General features: G+C 43.3%; 1 protein-coding gene across 2 annotated transcripts in view; it reads left to right on the top strand.

Annotated features, from left to right (window-relative positions):
• Positions 1-20,140, top strand: part of NPAT (nuclear protein, coactivator of histone transcription) — a 358,220-nt gene that overhangs the window by 80,771 nt on the left and 257,309 nt on the right. For both annotated transcript variants that reach the window (XM_078657048.1, XM_078657050.1), the window contains exons 6-7: positions 1,204-1,413; positions 6,730-6,811. In XM_078657048.1, coding sequence (XP_078513174.1) covers positions 1,204-1,413; positions 6,730-6,811 — 292 coding nt within the window. The remainder of the gene's footprint in view (positions 1-1,203; positions 1,414-6,729; positions 6,812-20,140) is intronic.

Raw genomic sequence — 20,140 nt, 5'->3', positions numbered from 1 at the left:
GAATCAAATCGCTTCACCGGGTTTTACCTGATTTAGGAGGTACACCGAGGTTAGAAGGACGCCATACTTCTCCCTGAGGCTTTACACCTCCACTCCTAGTTCTCAGTCTTCTGTTCCCGGTTCTGTCCTCTAATGCCCACCACGCGTGCCAAGCCTCTGCTCTCTTTATTTCTATGGCTCCCTCCCTTACCCCTTCAGTGGTCCAGGCCATTTCCAGAGGTCTCCTGCCTTCACATGCCTTCGGAAGCTTCACACAGCCACATCCGTCTCTCGTGGCAGGGCCTGCCCTCATCTCTGGAGCATCTTCCATACTGGGGTTCTGGGGTTTCTGCTGCCACAAACCGTGACAGCTGCCTCTTGCACAGGCTCTTGTTGCAGGAGTCACTGCTGCTGAAGGGCTCAATTGGAGCTGTCTTGTCAACTCCTAGGATGAGGCTAATTTTATCTCATACCCATCGCTCTCTAGTCTTGCAGCCCCTTCACGGTCATCCTTTTTTTGCGGCACCAGCACCACATCTTTATCCCAAAGGAGGTTAAGTGTGCTCCTGGGCAAATCTTGGCTCTTCCCAGAAGCTAATTATTTAATGTTTTTTCTTTCCCCATGTATTGCAAAGAGGAAAGCTTGCACCAGAAGTAGTATTTTAGGATATTAATGGTTGCAGATTTCATGAATTACTCATTCATTGGTGGGTGAGAGACCTTCATGGATTGCGGCAGGCTCGCTTTGGTTCCTTGTTATCCACTAGCTGGTTAGAGCCTGAACTTATTTCACATTACAACATTTGATAATACTGGGGGTCTGTGTTCAACCCATTCTTTGTATACCATAGTTCTGTGACCTGTGCTCTTGCTATTTTCTTCTGTATGTGCGGCATATACCAGAACAGTCAGGCTGCAGGAGTTAGATCCTGTTTATCTGACTTGAGCTACAGCTACTGATCAGTAAGCCTGGTTCATTAATGTGGGTACTTGCACTCAGGTTTGAGCTCTCTGAAGACATTTACTTCGCAACACTGCCATGATCTTCATGTTGGTTATGATTTAACATATATATGTTAACCAATATATTGTTGATCATACCCATGTTGCAGCATAAACTCAATCTGACGACTCTGCCATAAAACAGTTATTGCAATTACACTCTGAGATGTCTGTATGTTTTATGTAAATGACTTCTAATCAGTATTTTTGTTTATCCTGTAGCCAGAACAAGATTTGGTTTAGCGGATATGAGACGACAGAGAATGCTAGAGTCTCTCACTACTTCAAGTTTATCTCAACAGTTAGGACCAAATGCTTCTAACCCTTCAGTTGCTAAACAACTCACTGTCCGCTGTGCTTTGCAAGCAAAACCCAATCCTTTGTTTGCAGGTTCATCTGGCACTTTGGAAAACAAGTTGTCTTCAAATCATGGTATGTTATTTGTTATGACTGGCTTAACGTTTTCAACTCGAACAATCGGAAAGCTATTTAACTTTTTCTATAACTGTTTTTTGCTTCTCTGCACCCACACAGGTAGTACTTTAGAGTCCATATAGCAGTGATTCTTGTTTTGGGATTTTATGACTTTTTCAGAGTGTTTTTTTTCATTATGTCATTTTCCTCATTACTTGCAACCTTGGCGTAAAAGTGCATCTGATGAGGCAAATAGAAACTAATGCATTGTAAGACAATTATTGCTGTTACTTTTAGCATCTCCTGAAAAACTGCTGCCCTAATTGATGATCTGCTCCTGGGCCTCCTTCCTAGATCGTAGCCTCCCTATGTTTCCCCCTCCATTCCTGCCTACTTCCTCTTTCCCCACCTGCTCCCTCTTTCCCACTCCCTCAGTTCCTGGGTGTGGACGATGGGTGGTGCCCGTGAACCTGAAATGAGAAGAATTACTGTTTGACCCCTCACATGATTGGTCAGTCTATTGGTAAATGTTCTGCACCTATTTGGTTATTTGGAGTGTACTGCAATTTGGTATTTTTTGTTTTTCTTTTTTTGTTTATTGGTTTTAATCCGTTAAATTGCATAGTGAATACAACAGCAAGCATCCCACTTGCAATAGTCGGAGGCACAGTAACTACAGTAATTATCATTCTTTTTCCAGTAAATATATTCCAAACCCACCCACACATGTCCCACAAACTAGTAAAGAAAAAACAAAACCATACAACCCAACTCAGGCAGGCATGTAAGTATTGCATTACATTACATTTGAGGCTTTATTCAAAGGTAGCGCAGCATTTGATTCGTACTTGTCTCTGATAGTGCACTTGTCTGAGTATTCCAAGTTGGTTTATATCAAGTCCGGGTTTTCCTAAAGGTATGCAATTAACGGGCCCAGAAATCTTTAGGTCTAGACACAGCTGGAAGCTCTTTAACATATACCTCAAGTTGCTCTTTGCAATATACAAGGTCCCAAAGCCATTTCCCCAGCGAAGGTACTGTTTTTGCACTGAAGTGCATAGCAGCTGCCTGGTTAGCAAATAATGTTGACACAGCAACAATTCGTCTATTACATAGTTTGACTGACTTCAGTAGTCGTAACAAACAGAGTTCTGGTTTGCATGCAGTCCTATCTTGCACAATATCCGTAAGTGTTTTTACCACCTTCTGCCAAAATTTAAATATACCATCACATCCCCACACCAGATGAATAAAATCTGCATTGTCCTATCCACATCTAGGACACATCGCATCCCCCCACAAACTTGAACAATTGGGCTGGCGTATAGTACACTTGATGCAGATATTTGAAATGTAAAATGCGGAGCTTACATTTGGCTGTCAGTCTCCCAGTCAATTGACAGCAGGACTCCCAGTTTTCACGTGTCATAGGTGCCTCTAGCACATTGTTCTATTTGTCAAATGAAGGGGAATTCAGCCCTTCATTCTCCCGTTGGGAGGCCCTTAACAACCTAGTGATCAACCCCCTGCTTTCCTTCCCAGTTCGAATCACCTGTAGCGCCCCCCAATGCATGCTGCTCCTGTGGGAAAACAGCTCAAGAAGCGTACTACAAGATGAAGTATAGTGTAAGTGAAACCATGCATTGCCTTATATGTTTGTCCCGCCTGGAAATCAAGCAGAGAGGGGAACGCCCCATTCTTGTACATGTCTCCCAGAGTGGTAATGCCAGCATCTCGCAAAATACCCAATGCCCAGCTCTCCAGCGCCGCAGAGATGTCAGGGTGCGCAGCAATTCGCATACCTGGTGCATATATACATTCCCGTCTCGCACGAGCTGCAAGCTTGCGCCACACCCAGGCGGTACAGTTAACTGGGTTGATTTCCTTCCTGGAGCAGTCTTTACCTTTATAGAGTATCCTAGCTGTCAGCAGTACAGGGTGCGCAGCATCTGCCTCTACCACTAGGTGCGGCAAAAATGTCTGAGGAAAATACCAATAATACGCAAATTGTGCCTGTGCACAGAGGTAATATAACCATACATCAGGTGCCTCAAAACCACCCTGCTCAAACAGCAGTGTCAGTGTGCCAGCTACATCTAGGCTGTTGTTTGCCAGCCCACAGCAAGGATAACAGACAAGATTTCAGTGTCTTGAAAAAAGTGTCATCCAATTGTATTGGGATATTCACCAATAAATATAAAGACTTAGGTAAAATACTCATTTTGGCCACCGCCAATCTGTCTGCCAAAGATAGCGGTAACCGGGTCCAGCCTGCTATTTGATCTGTGATTTTGGTGATAGCACGGCCATAGTCCCTATGGATCCATATCCCAAGATATTTCACAGGGTCAGCTGACCAGGCAAGTGGATATCCAAGCTCAAAGGGAACACCGTGGATTATTCCCACTGTATCCCTAGCCCCGAATACCTTTCGAACTGCACATATTCCCGCAGTATGGGCTCCCGATATCTGTCCGGTTCACGCTCATACAACATCATGTCGTCTGCGTAAAGCAAGACCACCAGCGGCCTTTGTTGGAACCTCAAGGCCGCCCTTGTGCGTTTTTTGTCGCAGCTTACAGGCTACCGGCTCTAGTGCCAGAGAAAATGCAGCAATGTTGGGTTCCCATGCAAATCGGCAAAGCATCAGAGACCCATCTATTTACCCGCAGCCTAGCGACCGGGTTTGTATACAGCAGGCGAACCCATTTCGGGAAAAAGGGTGGCAGTCCCATTCTTTGCAGAACATATGCCCCCAGTGTAGAGAATCAAAGGCTTTTGTCGCGTCTAACAGCACAGCTACCGCTGGCAGCCTGGGCAACAAATAATGTAACACAGCTAAAATAGTGCGCAGATTATGTGTGGTTGATCTATTAGGGACAAATCCTGACCGGTCAAGTAAAATCAGATTTGGAATCTGAGGCTGATGTTGGGTGGCAATAACTTTCGCTAAGATTTTTGTGTCTTTATTTATATTGGAAAGTGGTCTATAAGATTCACACTTATTTGCTGCTTTGTCAGGCTTTAAGAGCGTGACAATCAGGGCTTCCCTGAGAGTGGGGGGCAAAACGCCGGTGTCATAGGCTTCGGCAAATACCTTAAGTAGTTGCGGGGCTAAAGTGTCACAATATGCCTTATAGAATTAGCTAGGCAGGCCATCAAGCCCAGCCACCTTGCATGTCGGGAGCGTCATGATAGCTTCCTTGACATCCCCCACATTGAAGGGCGGAGTCTAGTATTCACGCTGGTCTTGCGAAAGCCAGCCCAGAGCGATATCCTCCAAATACCCATTGATCTCTTAGTTACTGGCCCCTTGCTTAGCTCCATAACGTTTTGTATAGAAGTCCTCAAACACCCCATTTATATCTGCAATGGAGTGACATGCATTGGACTCTTCATCCAGCAGCTCACCTAAATACTCCTGCCCTTTAGGCAATGACAAGTTGCGGGCTAGCGAGCGACCCGGCCTTCCCCCTTCTCCCTAGTATCTCGCTTTGCATCTCCTGGATTTATGCAGAATCTCCTGGTCAGCTGTACTGTTATACTCCAATACCAGATCTCTTATTCGTGCCAGAGTTGCAGCAGTAGGGCTTATTTCATATTCACGCTCTAATGATCTTTGTCGCTAGATCACTTAACCTATTCCTGATATCCCTTAATACCCCTGCCTGAGCCCGATACATTCCCCCCCTTATCGTTACGTTAAAAGCCTCCCAGAGCGTGCCAGCACTTTCAACTGAACCCTCGTTCTCTAGGAAGAAGATTGTAATAGCCACACCTATTTTAAAGCGAAATACTTCATCAGGGAGGTATGACTGCACATCAAGCTCCAGCAGAAATGGAGAGTGATCAGATAGTGTCTTAGCGAAGCCCGCCACCTCCGAATAACGGTCTAGACTAGGGTCCAGGCATACATTGAAATCTCCACCCAAGATTAGTGTAGATGGAGGAAAAGGGAAATGCGCCTCCACACATCATTGAAAAAGCCCGGGTCATCAACGTTTGGCCCATACGTGTTCACAAACAGAACCATTTTTCACCTAATTTTCCCTGCACAAGCAGCACTCTTCCCTGATCGTCTATGTCCGACTTAATCAGCAGGAATGGCATACCACGCTTAATCGAAAACACAATCCCACGCGAATAGGAGGAGAACGATGCTGTCACACGAACACCAGCCCATTTAGCCCCCACACTGGCTTCCGATTGTTTAGTGAGATGCGTCTCCTGGAGCAACACGACTTGCACATCCTGCAGATCGAGGAAGGCCAACACACTCCTGATTTTTCTGGGTTGTTTAATCCTCTAACATTCCAGGTGATTAATTTTATTGTACCACCCATACCCGTATGGGTGGTACAGTGCACATGTACATTTAAATTACTCAGGCTACCAATCTCATGAAAAACCTTCAGATAGTACACTGCAACTACATTCAACCACACCTGCCTATTTCCACCCCCATCCCAGCCCCCCACCCTCTTCAGCGCCCCCAACTCGCTAAAGACAAACCGATACAACAAATCCCCCCCCCCCCACAAACACCCAACCTTTCCAGAGAATTTGACAGGGTATACCCAGTGGGGGGTACAAGAGTGCAGTACAGCCTCCCATCTAAGAAGGGTAGTGGCCAACTCATATATAGTCAGACCTGATCTGTCTATCATTGCGCACCATGTCTTTAGCACATCCAATTCAACTTTACCTAAGCCAACTATTCAGCACATTTTCTGGGGGCCGAGCCTGACTCCCCACGCCATTTGGTATTTTCATGCAGATGTTTCCTCCTTTTTTTTGTTTTTCACAAATGTTCTTCGAGATTGAGTTGCAGGTTTTTTTATGTGGATAATGCTATTATTGCGCAAACTGTGTGATGCTTACATATGATTCTGTGTTTATTGGTTTATTTCATTAAAAAAAAAATGTAATCTCTTTGGAAAACTAAAACAGTATCTGAAGCATTCCAGAACATTTTCAGGTTAAAAAATTCAGCAGTGCAGCATTTTCGGTTACTTCTATTCGCCCATTTACATATATAGTATTCTCTTCGATGCAAGTTAAAATGTGGATAAACATTTGGTCCTCTTTGTACATTTTGTTCGAAGGCTTACTTCGCCTTACTATATAGATGCATCCAGCATTTCTCACTACTTGTATATGTGTACATATAAAGCCTACTATTCATTCTTTCAGCTTATATATCAAAGCCTCAGGCCTTTTTTGGTGGTTAACAGAATATCCAGCAGTTAGTGATCTGAATGTCACTCTTGCATACATTTACTGTAGCTTGTTAAAGTAAGCAATACGTTTGAGTCCTTTCTTATTCTTTTTAAGGTGGGAAATCATCATCTACTGCAGTTCTGGGTCAGAAGGACGGAAAACACACACACCTGATGTCTCCTGGAAGGCGAAAAAGGTAAGTAATCAGTTAGGTTTGTCGAAAGTTAGCTTGAACTTCCAAGCTCTCTTTGCAAATATCTCTTTATTTATGGTTTGTAATGAGCACTTGCTTTGGTAAAGGAACATTAGCACAGACCGCATGCTGCCTTTTAATTATCATCACGTCTCTGTCTTGAAATACTGCCAAGATGAAATTACAACCATTCTCATCTCCAAGCACAAAAGGAGGAAAAGCAGAGAGCTGTATAGTGTGGGGGTGGGGGTTGTGTGGTAGTGTGTGTGTTTTTTGGGGGAGATGGGGGTGGAGAGGACTTCACATTATTAGGGCAACCCTTTTCAGAACAAAAATGACACAACCTCTCATCCAGCTCAGCAAAAGGTGGGCTAAATCGATGTCAACCAACCACTATAAAAAAAACTACAAAAACATAGTTGTATGGCCAAATCTCTAAACATTAGGTCAAGTGCTCCATGCGCTTTGTTTCTAGAAATCTTTGGACAGCCAGCACTTGTGCAAACAAATTAGTCTTTTAACACCAACCACTGTGCGGAAACTGAAGTGAGGCATCACTGTTCATAGGTAGAAACTCTTATTTAAAGATTCATGTTCTGCATCTCTTAGTCGGGAAACTAAAATAGACAGGAGTGGGAGTAAAGAAGCACATATTACTTGAGAGTGGGCATGAATCATTTGGCAGGGAAGGTATGGCGGAACATCTTCAGGGGAAGCAGGTGAGTAAACGGATTTAACAGCATCATGGATTGCGAAGCAGACCTGGAAAGAATGCTGGTGAGTAAACTGATTTTATGGGAGAGGGCAGATAAGTGGGACAGAGCAGCAAAGCAGAAGAGAAAACTGATTTCACAAAATAGCATGCAAGGGAAATTAAATGAGTAGGGAGCCAAACGGGGCAACAAATCTGATATTGGAGTGCATCAGGAAGGCGGCATGGAAACATGGCAGGAGAGTGGGCAAAGAAAAACGATGTTACTGGGCAGTGATCTTTAAAACTGATTCTAAAGCATGGAGCGGGGTGAGGAGAAATGATTTCACATGAGTATGTGGTGAAAGTGAATTGAATAGGGGAGTTACTGTCAAAATAGAGTTTTAGGGGAATGTTAGGAAAGCTGATCTGATGGAGTGACTTGAAAAAGATTTGACAGGAGAATTTGTTGGGAAACAAGAGTGTTGGAGATGGCTTGGAAGAACAGTAGCGTTTAGAAACAGGAGAGTTACTTTGATCTCAGGAGGAGGCAGAGAAAAGAAATAGGGGAGACTTTTTCACAAGTGTAGGAAATTGTCCCTTTTTTGCATGGTTACCCCCCATTTTTTGCCTGACATCTGATGCAACCTGACTTAATATGCTCTGGGTCCCTGTCAATCAAGTTCCCAGGGCCTATGTTCTTTCCCAAGACTGTAACTTTGCATCCAAAATTGGCACATCCCTGGCCCCTTATAAAAAGGCACCATGGGTACTGTGACCAGGGAAAGCCTCTAAGGGCTGCAGCATCTATTGTGCCACCCTTAGAGGCTCTGAACCTTAAAACACATATCCCTGTGTGTCATGCCTGCGATCCACTGCCTGAGGCCTAGGTAAGTCACCCCTCTAGCAGAGTGCACTAGCCCTAAGGTGAGGGTACAGTCATGAGCCCTGTACCGCTACCATGTCTAAGTCCATTCTTAGACATTCGAAGTGTAGTAAAGCCATAACAAGTATATGGTCTAGGAGTTGCTCATTACGAACTCCACAGCTCCATAATGGCTTTACTAAAAACTGGGAAGTTTGGTAGCAAACACCTCAGTACATTAAACCCACACTGATGTCAATGTGGGATTTGATGTAAAATGCACCGAGAGGGCATCTTAGAGATGCCCACTTAAAACCAACCAGCCCTGGTCTGGTTCCTGAAAGGCTGCCCGCTGTTTACCATCACCAGACATGTATCTGGACCCTTGGGTAGAGAGGGAGCCTGTGCTCTCTGTGTACAGAAACAAAGCCCATCCTGTACAGAGGGGTCATGCCTCCTCCCCCAGGGGGGGGGGGGGGGTTTAGCCTGTCGTCTTTTGTCTGAGGATTGGAGGAATTATGTCTTGAGGGACACCCATATATATCTTGGACTGGAACTTGGGGGCAGTAGTTCTGCGTACGTGGAAGTTGTTCTTGGCAATATATCAGACCTTTTAACCATTCCTTAAACTTAGGGGGCCTTCTTCTTCCCTACCTGCATGCTACTCTGTGTTTTGCTATAAGCAACCCAAGTGCCACAAATCTCCTGGCTGATATTTCCACTTAGTCAAAGCAACAATTTCCCTTTGGATTGTTTTAAAGCACACTATTAATGACTCATACCGCATACATGCCAAACACACTTCTAACACCAGAGAGTGTTACAGGATCTCCAAAGCTGATATGTAAATGTTTTATTACAATGAATTCTATTAAAAAAACATAAAAATACATTAAAAAGCAGGTCAAATATTACACCTAAATTGACTACTAATGTGAAAATTCACATACACAAATTAATACATATAGGTTCAGTACGGGAGAATAAGATAGACAATGAAAATTTGTCATTTGGGGCACTAATCCAATCGCAATTCCATGATCAAAACGTCAATATGTACAGTTCTTTCTATTGACCAACACCAATTTGATTTAGTGCTTTTGTTGTAGCAGCGCAACGCGTTTCGGTGGTTTATACTGTTCCAGCCACCTTGATATCTCCCCAAGATTTAATCGAAGTTGGTAACGTGATAATACTCCATTCTTTTGGGATCTGGCTTCTCAAAGTAAATGGACCACATGCAGCATTTCCCTTAATTGTATTGTAAAGTACTCTCAAAGAGCCTTGTCTCCAGGATAGTCTCCAGGTTTTCAAATCTCCTTTGTCAACATGCAACTGGTTTTAATACGAAGGAGAGTGGGTGCAACAAGGAAACTTTTAAAACCTGGAGACTTTTCTGTCTCACAATTACAGATTAGTTGAATTGCATTTTTCTCATGCACTACTAATCTACAGGCTCTTTGAGAATTCTTTTCAATAAAATTAAGGTTGATTTACTTTGAGGAGACAGCTCCCAAAAGAACTGAGTGTTATCATTTTACCAACTTCCCATACTGTTCCTTGGGTTGTCACCGATTCTATATTGCGTTTGAGAAAGTCCTCTAATTCCTGACCCAGTTGAGCCCTGAAAGGGACATCTAGCAGCGCTATTGTAGCGAGGTGCCAAGATGTGTATATGAATGGATTCCACGGAGGGAGCATCCGCATGTACACTGGGGAATGGTCTGAATATGTGTGCTTTAAGTGTTGTGTATGGGTTACCCCGGTTGCTATTCCCCTGGAGACCAGCCAGATGTCCATCTGGAGTGCATAGTGGAATAACATGTTCCCTCCCTGTGCGTCTGGTGGGCGTCTAGCCATTCGTCTATTAGTCTGTGTTCTTCTATAATCTGCTGTATTTGGCGTTGGGCCTTGGTGTAATGCTGTGGCTGGGGATGGAAGCGTTCAAGTGCTGGTTGTATGGTGAGGTTAAAATCACCTCCCTAAATATTATGTGATGTGCCTATACTTATGACCACCCCCCACAGTGCAGTGACAAAGGATTTGTCATCTATACTGGACCAAAGCAATTCACTAATGTGACCGACTGCGATGCCACCCTCCCCCATACCACACAGTATCTTCCTTGAGGATCGTTTATAGCTCTCTCTTCCATGTAGAGAGTATTCTTTTTCATGAGAATGGTCGTTCCCCTCGAATATGTGGAGTACGATGAAAATCTGTGTGATGGCCATTTTGCAGCAAATGTGGAATTGGTTTCAGTGGCCGAATACGTTTTTTGCAGCATGGCTATGTGTACAATCTGCCTATCTAAGTATGCCAGAAGATGTTGCCTCTTACGTGGTTCCCCCAGTCCCCTGATGTTCCACGTTACTAGGCCCAGGCCTGGTTGCTGCCTGTCATTGTCCATGTAGATTTGAGTCGCTAGGGAATTCTGTTTCTGATGAATACATCTGCCAACATTCGGAAATTCTTTTTGTAGCTTTGCGCCGACGTGGACGACGTCACAGAAGCACGGCATTGCGCGTGGCTCCGCTGACGTCACCGACTCCATAATAGACTCACTTCGGCGTGATGACATCAGTTCCCTTTTTTCCACGTCGTCGACGCTAACGGTTTTCGAGGGATCCTCTGTAGATTTGATAGTAACTTTGTTACTGTTTGTTGGTTTTCGTGTTTCTTGTATCGGTTTCTCCTAAGGAGATGTCGTCGAAGAAGACCGGATTCAAGCCGTGTGGTGAATGCGGGAAGATGATGTCCATCACGGACCCGCATGAAGATTGCGTTTGGTGACTGAGCTCAGACCATGATGTCCAAGGGTGTCCATCCTGTAAGAAGATGAATACCAAGGCCACTTCGTGATTCAGAGGCTAAGCTCCTGATTGCCAAGATGAAGAGTAAAAACAGGGGTGTGGAATTTAATAAAATATCTACTTGTCCATAGGGCAGGTTGCTTGATAAATGTAATGTACTTGTCCTGTATCAAAATCCACTTGTCCCTTTTGTGCCATGTTATGTGGTGACAAATTATGACAGCAATGTCTTTATGTAAGAGCTCTGATATAGCATCACTAATTATGTCAGGGCTCGTACCATAGTAGGGTCTGAATACTAGCAATTCCCTTCTGTTGCTACCTTTCTGCAGGTCTACATACTGGGGCTGAAGGTAGTGGTAAGCGATAGTTCAACGGTTGGAATTCCCTTTCGAGTCTGTGCAAACCTACTGGCTTGCATGTTTTAAGGGTTTTCACCAACTCTTTTCTAATCTTTTCCCATACTGAAAAAGCTTGGAAATTTACTCCTGACAGTGGCAGACGTAAAACCTCTTACGGGGTTGGAAAAAAGTGGTTGGAGGAAAAGTGAACTTGAATCATTCAGATTTTTACATGAGCAAATCTACACATACACATTTGCTCATGTTAAAATGCAGTTCATAAATGTTTTCTAGGAGTACTATTTCTTGGCCTACTTCTGTAAATTCTTATGAATTCATGGAAACTGTATATAATGCACTTAATGCAAGAATATATACCATGGATGCACTTTTGAGACTTTCTTTAATAATTGGGCCTCTAATTAGGCCTGGCGTTAACCATGACCTTTTCTGTTTTCAATAAAATTCTGTCCCTCTCTCTCTCGATCTATCAGCTGGCTTCACTGTGAGTGACAGTATTCTGCTCTTTTACAAGGAGCATATTGGCACACAAAGTAGCTTTGTTCAGTGCATGGAACTGCTGTGGCAATGAGACCAAAAGTAATTTTCGCTTTTGCCAATGCTTGTTAGAATGGTGAGGGCCCAGCAGCTCTCACACCGATAAGGTTTTACAAAAACCATGCCTAAACAAGTCACGCATTGACAAAACCAAAAGGCTCACCACCAATTTCTGACCTACTGGCTTTGCCAATGCTTGTTTATTTTTGTTTCCCATAATCTTATTTCAACTGGTTACACTGATTTTCCATTATGAATATTTTTGGGAAATGCAAGCATACATCAACATGTTACTAAGTAGTGCTGCAAAGATATGGTACCTAAAATCCTACAGTAGTTTAGCAAAATGTTTTTTTTTTTTCCTACTTGCATTTTCTTGGGAACATTTTATTGTGAAAGCCAATAATAATCACTTGTGCTTTCAAGCTTCTGCACATATTTGCATATACTCATAGACGATTCTGGGAGCATTATACATATATTTATACTGGAACCACCGTCAGTAGTGCAGGCCGAGCTTACATTTACTTTTAGTGCTCACCCTAATAATAAAGGCTTTGCATTAATGAACCATAAATACAAGTTTGAACAGCATTAACACATGGACACACATATTCCCTTAACTGTAGGCAATGCCCTTCCCTGATCCATAATGTGGTACTGTAAACTGGCAGCTAAAGGGTTTGTGCTGTAGGGGGTTGGACCTACTTGTCCCAAGGACAAAATACACATGAAAACTTGTTGCCCTTGACCCCAAACAATATGTCCCCGGCCTCGGGCTATAGGAATTCCACATCCCTGTAAAGAAGACAGGAAGAGCTTGAGGTTCCGATCGAGGCGGTCGAGGTAGAGGTCTCGTTCAAAGTCACCCTCGAGGTCGTCATCGGGGCATGCTTCCACGTCGACAAAAAAGAAGCACAAGAAGAGGAAGCATGGGTCTCGACATCATTAGGAAAGAAAGGTTCGGATTCGAGACCGAAGTCGCCAAGCAGGAAGCATCGGAAGGATGTTATATCTCCTTCTCCTAAGGCTCTGGATCCGGAGGGTGAGGCCTCGCCCATGGAAGGGCGGAGTCAACCTGAGTTTCTGCTCCCTGCTTGGGTTTGTTGCTATCTTGGTCTCGTTGCATTTCTCAATCTATGCCTGAACTGGTCCACTGCCCACCTACCCCCTCCCACAGCGGCTCCCCCAACTTTCTGTGAATTACCCCCCCTCACCCGTGCCCTTGAAGAGTCCAATATACCCTCAAAACAACCAAACATACTCTATTTCTCTATACCAAGTCTTTTGTTCTACTCTCATAGTTAGCACATGTTCTGAAGGATACACGGTGAGATCCGGAATTTCAGACATCTCGATAAAGGGGGAAAGTATTTAACATAGGGAAAGCAAAAAAGAAAACGAGTAACACAAACATAACGACGTAGGGAGGGGGGAGGGGCCAACTGAGAGGTTATTCGAACAGTGCATGGAGCTGGGCCTGGCCTGATTTGCTCACAATGTCACATGTAATCTGCTTGTTACACTGCTTTAATGCATGACCTCGTGTGCTTTCAGATGTTGTCATACTCCGAAATGTGCCATAATGAGTCCGTCGATCTGTGTACAAATGTTTATAACGATGCCTTGAGGGGGGTTTTTGCTTGTGTTTTGCAAAAAATTGAAAAATAAAGTTTAAAAAAACCCAACATAAGGACGTAAATGGAGTAGTCCGGTCATTCGCTCCATGTTCAATAGAGGAAATTCCTGCTGGGGCTTGTTGCATAATGGGCGAAGCAGAACCTCCGCTCAGGCCTAACACCATGGGGGGAGGGTGTCCGGGATAATAGTATAGAGCACCTGAGAAGTTCAGTTTCGGTTAGGGTCTATGGCTCTTTGCCCATTCCTGCTCTAACGTGCCTTCTTTTCACATTTCCGTTTGGTGATTTTTGCTTTATGGACCTTGAGTCATGCGTTGTTGGGTGGTTCTTTGCGTGCAGCAGCTTATTGAAGTTTTTAAAGGTGCATCACGTGGGCTGTCTTTCGTCTGAACAGTTCGTGATCGGTCTTGCTGTTCTCATGGTTGTTTCATTCTTCGTCTAGCCTTGGTGGAGTGGCTCTGTTTCCGGACGGTGATTTTCCCGCCCAGTTGGGGCTTCTAGGCGTAGATTTGATGTAGTTCATAACTTGTTGTGGGGTTGTGCAAAAATGTGGTTGCCTTGGTGTGTGATCATTAGCCTGTCAGACAAGAGCATGGCATACGTGATGTTGGCTTGTTGCAGTTTTTTCTCACCAGGCAGGAACTTTTCGTGGCTTCTTGGACTGCCAGTGTGAAGTCAGGGTACAGGGCAACATTGTGGCTTTCGAATGTAAATGATTGTTGTTTCCTAGCCTTGCATAAAGCCGAATCCTGATCCCTGTAGTTAAGTAGTTTTGCCACTATGGTCTTGGGGGTTGGGGGGAGGATGATTCGCCAATGTTTTATGTTCTCTCTCCACCACCAGCAGCGGGGAGAAGGCTTATTTCCCAATGCAAGTGATCAGCATGTGTTCCACATATTCCTCCATTTTTTCCGTATTAGCAGATTTGGGCACTTCTACCATGCAAATATTGTTTCTCCTGTACCTATCCTCTAAATCTTAATTCTTTGCCGCTATTACCTTCAGGAGGCGGTCCATTTCTTTCACTTGTTTGCTTTTCATTTGCTTTTTTAAAGAGTGCAAACTTAACTGAAGTCTGGTGGTTACCTTGCTGCATTGGAGCTCATTGTACATTTGTTTTTTCGACCATATGCATGCATGCAGTTCGGGTGGGCATACAAATCCGCTGCAAATACATTCACCTCACTGTTTGGATCAGCTACTCAGCTGAAAACTTCGTCTTGGAAGAAACTAGCTGCAGATAGAAACATGTTTGCCCTTTGAGACACCCATACAATTGTTCTTTCGTCAAACCCTTTGGCCCTTGTTCTGGCTAAACCAGAGACAACACATTGAAGATCCTCTGCTATCTGATCAGTTGTTAGAGGTGGACGAGGGGAAGCCCTCGATCTTCTAAGTGGATGGGAATTGAGTTTTATTGTCATTGCTTTCTCAGAAGACTCGTATTCTTGTTGTAATTCACTGGTTTCTGCTATTTCTTGACACGTTTTTTCCAGGCTTTCTTCCATTGTATACGACTTGTAGCACTTGTTGTTAGAATGATCAAATATTTGATCCTCTTCACCCATCAGTTTCAGTCTTGCTATATTTCTGCAGCATCTCAAACTCTTTTGTCCAGCCGCAGTTGATGTTAGCTTTCCTTTCAGATTAGTTTGGCATCTGACACATTTATCCTTGTTGAAGGAGCCCTCAGATTTTGTAGTTAGCAACACTCTGTCAGGAGGTAAAGATCCTCCGCTACCACCTGCTTCACTCATGTTTATGAATTTGAATTAACGGAAAACCTGATACAAAAACAATATTAAAATAAATTACAATAGGGGAGAGGAGTTGGCCTAAGGGCAAGGGTGGTCGACCTTGAATCTGGGGTACTGGGTTCGAGTCTTGGCAATGACGCTGAACATCCTGTCATTCTGGGCAAATCACTTAATTTCCCCGTGCCTCACAAAAATGAATGTGTTCTCATGTAATGCAACAGGTGCTATGTAAAGCACTCTGATACCTGATTCGGGTCAAGTTTGCGCTATATAAAACTGTAGAAAAAATTTAAAAACTACAAATATTATTGCTAAAACACATAATTATAGAGCTGCCATTTTGGAAAATGGTGGAAGGGATGCTCTAAGGAGTTATTTTCTGTCTCTATAAGAGTACTTGACCCCCAATTCCTATGTTTTTAAGCTAAAAGAAGTATATAGATCTTTGGTTCCTAAAAATTTTCCACCCAGCATTCTGTCGGCCAAAGAAAGCTCCCGGGTGGTTTAGGTTTATGCACAGGGATGTTTGCTAGGGTCCCCTTCATGCTTGCACTTTTCAGAGTGCAACAACTCATCTATTAATGTGCGCTAGGGTACAGAGCTCAGGTGTACCCTGTGTTGGGTTGTAGTTATCCTAACGGGCAAGGTTTGTGTCCCCCATACTCCTTTCACCAGCTCTGTTTTTTGCTATTGTGTGCTCTCTACAATGGCTGCCTGTGCCGTGTTCTCACTTACTGTCCTCCAACTTCCACGAGCGTTTATGAAGGAAGTTCTGTGATATATACTCTTTCACCACTCTAACTCATCTCAAACCTCATTCTACTATTTCCTCCAATGTACTACCCTATTTCTCACCCTATACCGCTCTCAATATATCCCCTACCTCAAATATCTGACTCCTCAAACCTCATTCTGTTACTCTTTGCAATGCACTACCGTATTTCTCACCCTAAATGTTCACACTCACGCCAAATTAATCCTTTCTAGACTCCTCCCTCCTCTACCCCTCCTTGCATAATCTCATACCTTTTACTATTCAGATCTCCCAAACAAGCCTTTTTCTGAACCCTCCCGTCTGACTCTTCCCTCCACCTCACCTTTACTCCTCCGAGACGCCCTCCTACTGCTATGAACTCCCCACCGCCCCCCAAAAAAAACTTCCCAGACTCTTCCCTTTTCTATTTCCCCCACTATTCCTTTTCAATCCAAATGACAGACTAACATGGTCACCGCTCAAATTAATTTCTTATTTCTCTGTACTAATTCCCCACTAATCTTGTTTGGGTTCTGGAGTAGCTTGCTCATTAGGGGGTAGCAAGCTCTTCCCTCTTCTATCCCTCCGCTATCCTTTCTACAATCCACATAACAGACTAACGGGTCCACCGCACAAATTAATTTTGTTTTTCGCAATACTAATTCCCCATTAATCCCGTTTGAGTTCCGGAGTAGTGTGCTACTTGCCGAATAGTGCTTCAACACCTCATCAGTGGTAGCAAGTGCTGTATAAATCCAAATTCTTCCCGCTTCCATCCCTCTACTATCCTTTCAATCCAAATAACAGACTAACATGTCCGCTGCTCAAATTAATTTATTATTTCACTATACTAATTCACCACTAATCATTTTGGGTAGTAAGCGCTGTATAAATGCAATTACAATATATTTATTTATTTATTTAAGAATTTATAGAGCGCACAAATACCCAAGCGTTTCTCGGCGCAATGAACTGTAAGGCTAGCGGGTAGGCTTCTGTTGCTCAAATAACCAAGTTTTCACTTGTTTCCTAAAAGATAGTAGTAAGGGGAGCAGATTCCAAAGTTTAGCCGTTGCCACTACAAATCTTCTGTCGCCCCAGTTAACTTTGTTTGTTCTGGGAACGGTCGGAAGGTTCGTGGCTGCGGAGTGTAGAGCTCTGCTGGGCGCATATGCCCAAAAGGCTTTTTCCAGGTATTCAGGCCCTGTACCATGAACTGCTTTATAGGCAATGCATAACGCCTTAAATTTAGTTCTGCTTTTTATGGGCAGCCAATGGAATTGGCTCCTAACACTGGAGATTGGCTTAAACTTTGGAGTACCTGACAATATCCTAGCGGCTGCGTTCTGTATCCTTTGCAGCCTATTCAGCAAATTTTTTTTGTGCATTAATTAACAGGCTGTTGCAGTAATCAACTCTAGACATAACTAGAGCACTAATGAGAGTTTTTCCAGCACTCATTGGGAGATAGGCTAGCAATTTTTTTATCATCCTTAGTACGTAAAAAGACGAAGAAGCCACCGCATTGACATGCTGTTTAAAAGTGAGGCTCTCGTCAAACAGGACGCCTACGTTTCTGGCCTTAACAGGAGTAGGGAGTAATCCCAATTCCTCAGGCCACCAATTCCTCAGGCCACCATGTCGGAGACCATCTCCGCGTGAGGTTGCCAAAAACCATTACAACGGTCTTGTCCGAAATTAATTTAAGGCAGTGGTTTGCCATACATGAGCTGATGGCCAGCATTTTTTGGAAAAATTAGGAGTGTTGTGGCACACCGAAGTGTAATGGAAGTTCAACAGAGTAATCTGTAACAAAAGATTTCTAATCGTTTCTGGGCTCCTCAGGAATGGTCCCTTCTGGCTGGTAAAGGACTTGTATGATACTAACAATGTCAGAGGAGTGTGGAAGATTCCCACACTGTTTCCTGTGGTGCTCCTGCTGGGCCAAAAAATGGCTTCTGAAAGTCTTTCAGGTAATCAAGTTCCAGTTAGTCATGCATTTATTCATGTGTGTCACATATTTAAATCATATCGACTCCAAAAATATTTGTCCAAAGTTCCACAATGAAGATATTTCAAGCTCAAAAATCCCTATGCATTTCGGGACGAAAGTCCCTTCATCAGGGGACTTGGGTAATCTAAAAGGAAACAAACACTGATTCAGGGAATGGACGCAACCCTATGTATGAAGAAGAAAAATAAAACGAAAAAACGGAAACCACTCCAAGAGGAAAAAGAAGAAAAAAGACCTTGTGTAAGGTGGATGAAACGTGATGTTAAAAAGGCTCAAACAAAGTAACAATGAGGTGGTGAAATTTTGTGAAAGAAAAGAGGCTTCACAAATTTGGCCCGTGGTGATGTGCAAATTAACGCTAGCATATACGAATGTTTTAACAACTTGTTCGAGTGAGTGACACCAGAGAAAATCACCGCAACGTGTATATGTATATATACCAGACTCATAGCGCAGAAAAAAAAGGTAAGGCAACGTAAAAATTAATTCTCACCAGTGTTCCGAAATTACCACTTTCTGTAGGCGGGTGTCTAGGAGAGTCAGTTCACGGAAGTGAAGAGGTGTGTATAAACGTAACCAGGTGAACATAGAAAGCAGACTACGGAGAGTGCGAGACGGTGTCTCTAGGGTGATTAAATTCGGGACACTCGGAGTTCTAAAAAACTCAAATGTACTATGAAGCTAAACAAAGTCATATTATCTAAAGCAAGTAAAACAATCAGTAGATAAACAAACATAGATACTGGATGCAAAATCGGCTATGTATTCAGGTTTCGGCCATCTTGGATAGGGAAATCGTAACGGGACATTCACATAAGGTGATGTGTAAAGTTAGGAGGAAGGAACGAATAAAGAAAATAATGAGGAATGTACAGTCTGAAAAGTGGAAGAAATATAAAAAAATGAAGGAAAGGTTAGGGTGAGAGGGTCATCACAGAGTATAGAAAGAAGGTAAGAATGGAAAAAAAAGGATGATGTGGTGTATAATAAAAAAATAGAAAGTAGAGAATAAAGGGTTGATGTGGAAAATGCGTCAATGAAACACCAAAGTAAACACAATAAAGTAGCAAGAAAATCAAATGTATGACAGAAGCATGTTAAAGGAAGCAGCTGTACTCAATACGGTCATTGAGTCCTTTAGGTTGGCACGAGTCCAACTTCTTTATCCAAAAAAGTTCACGCTGAAGTAATTTTTTTCAATTATCTGTGCCCGGTCTCAAAATTTACGAGACCATCACCATGAATGCTTTGAAAGAAAGTTTCAAAAAACCCACTCCGAAGATCAACAACTTCAGTTTGAGAGAGTCTAGAGCACTCAGAGAAGTCACCAATAACAAGGAAATCACCTGTTGTAAGGCTGACAAAGGGGGAGCACTGGTTATTTTGGACCAAGAGTTCTATCATAAAAGCTTGACCGACCATGTGAAGGATAAAGAATTGTACATGAGACTGATTTCAGACCCAACGGACACCTTCTTGATGATTTTAAAGACCATTTTGGGAAAGGCCATGGAAATGGGAACCATTACCCAAAAAGATTGGAAGTACTTGATACACCCTCATCCTAAGTGTCCCAGCATACACATGCTGCCTAAAATCCATAAAAACTTGCACCAACCGCCGTTCCGGCCTATTGTGTCCACAAGGAATTCCATCCATGAACCGATAAGGAAGTTCATTGATATGTACCTTCAGCCCATCGTGAGGAGCATGTCCACGTACATACGTGACACCTCTGACTTTCTCAATCAATTACAGAAAGTGACTCTAGATCCTGACATTCCACATACTCTGGTCACCATTGATGTGTGTGCTTTGTACACTTCAATACCACACAACAGAGGCATTGAAGCTATGGAATCTTTTCTACTCTCTCATCCAATGCAAGACGATTTAAAA

This window comes from Lissotriton helveticus, chromosome 8, assembly GCF_964261635.1.
Source record: "Lissotriton helveticus chromosome 8, aLisHel1.1, whole genome shotgun sequence".
Classification (NCBI taxonomy): Eukaryota; Metazoa; Chordata; class Amphibia; order Caudata; family Salamandridae; genus Lissotriton; species Lissotriton helveticus.
This window is presented reverse-complemented; position numbering and strand designations above follow the sequence as displayed.